Genomic DNA, 1,795 nt, shown 5'->3' with positions numbered 1-1,795 from the left:
TTTTTTTTTTTTTTTTTTTTGGCTGGGCGGAGGGATCCGACGCTCTTGTGATATTGTAAACTGGCCACATTTATTTAAATACTGCTTTAATAAAAATAAGTGGGGGGCACATGGCTTAGTAGTGAGGGTGTTGGACTCATGATCGTAAGGCTGTGGTTTCGATTCCTGGATTGGGCGATGCATCGTGTTCTTGAGTAAAACACTTCTTTTCATGTTGCTCCAGTCCACTCAGTTGGCGAAAAGTGAGTAAATCCTGCGACGGACCTGTGTGCCGTCCAGGGAGGAACATATTATGCGTTGGAGAAACCAGGAAGTCGACCCAGTGCTCTTTACGGAATAATGTGGACTAACCATATTAACACTAGTCAAAGACGAGAAAAATAGCTACTACTATTGCTGCTGCTGCTACTACTACTACTACTACTACTACTACTACTACTGTTGCTGCTGCTACAATGACACCACAAACACAACAACAACAATAACAACTGAGACAAGACAAGCAGCTATGTTATGAAAAACGTGGACGAAGAAATAGGAAGAAAGTAAACAACCACATTAATTACAGCAACAACAACAACAACAACAACAACAGCAGCAGCGTAAAAGATAAGAATGAGTATAAGAAATTCAACGGAATCTACAATAAACAATCACGAATAACAGCATGAACTACTACTACTACTACTACTACTACTATTACTATTACGATGACGACGACGACGACGGGAAGCGCAAAAACTTAATGAACGTACGTACACAGACAGACACACATACACCAACATAAACATATACGTGGAAGGAAAAGGGGAGAGAACGGGAGCGAGAGTCAGATAACGCGTGCGCGTGCGTGTGTGTGAGCGCACGCTACAGAGAGAGAGAGAGAGAGAGAGAGAAACCAGATACAAATGACAGAACCCGTGTCGATGGATTTAGGAGGCGATGGTAAGAAATAACAGCGCCACCCAGTGGTAGAAGTGAAACGGTAACAACAAGATTGCTTTGCAAACCCACACTAGTGCCAGACGACTGGAATTGAAATAAGATACATAGTGATTTCTTCCATTTGTCACAAGACCAGTGCTGTGAGGTATTAAAGACGAAACCACAAACACTAGAATTTTACCCAGAACTAGAAACCCCCCCGCAAAAAAACAAAACCAAATATATCTACAAAATGGACTAATCAGTCAATCAAACAATCAATCAATCTATTTATCTATCTATCTATTTTAACAACCTGTCTGTGTATACTGGTCTTTAAATGCACCGAAACTACGCTTGAGTCGGGTTTCAATGGCTGAAGAGAGGATTATCAAGTTTATTTGCCCTTTATACTTTTCCAATAGTCGTGTACGTATGTATGTATGTATGACAAATCACAATTGGACGTGGAAAATTGGTGCTTCATGAATTGTCTGAAAGCAATTAGAGCGTTTGAACCAAGCGTTGAAGAAAAAAAGACCCGCTTTAGTGAATTGAAAAGGAGTGATGTTTCATCAGGACAATGCGATCACAGAAGATCGAAGGGCTTGGTTGGGAAAAAATTCCTCATCCACCTTATTCTCCCGACCTTGCTCTTTCAGACTGCCATTTGTTTCGTAGTTTACACAATCACTTGGGGAACATAACTTTCGCCAGTCAGGAGGAGATCGAAACTGACATTTCAGAGTTCTTCGCTTTGAAACCAAAGGAGTTTTATATTGATGGGATTAAAAAGCTCGTAAATAGATGGAAGGAAGTCATAAATAATCAGGGAAAGTACATTGATGATTAAATTTCAATTAAATATAAC

The 1,795-nt window shown here is 40.2% G+C and overlaps 1 protein-coding gene across 1 annotated transcript in view; it reads left to right on the top strand.

The window, feature by feature from the left end:
- The first annotated feature begins 908 nt into the window (after positions 1-908).
- LOC106880783 (ATP-dependent DNA helicase pif1) overlaps positions 909-1,795 on the top strand; it is a 29,384-nt gene continuing 28,497 nt past the window's right edge. Inside the window, exons 1-2 of the mRNA XM_014930900.1 lie at positions 909-945; positions 1,587-1,723. Coding sequence (XP_014786386.1) covers positions 909-945; positions 1,587-1,723 — 174 coding nt within the window. The remainder of the gene's footprint in view (positions 946-1,586; positions 1,724-1,795) is intronic.

Source organism: Octopus bimaculoides, chromosome 14 (assembly GCF_001194135.2).
Source record: "Octopus bimaculoides isolate UCB-OBI-ISO-001 chromosome 14, ASM119413v2, whole genome shotgun sequence".
Classification (NCBI taxonomy): Eukaryota; Metazoa; Mollusca; class Cephalopoda; order Octopoda; family Octopodidae; genus Octopus; species Octopus bimaculoides.
The sequence above is the reverse complement of the archived record's forward strand: the minus strand, read 5'-3'. Positions and strand labels throughout refer to the sequence as shown.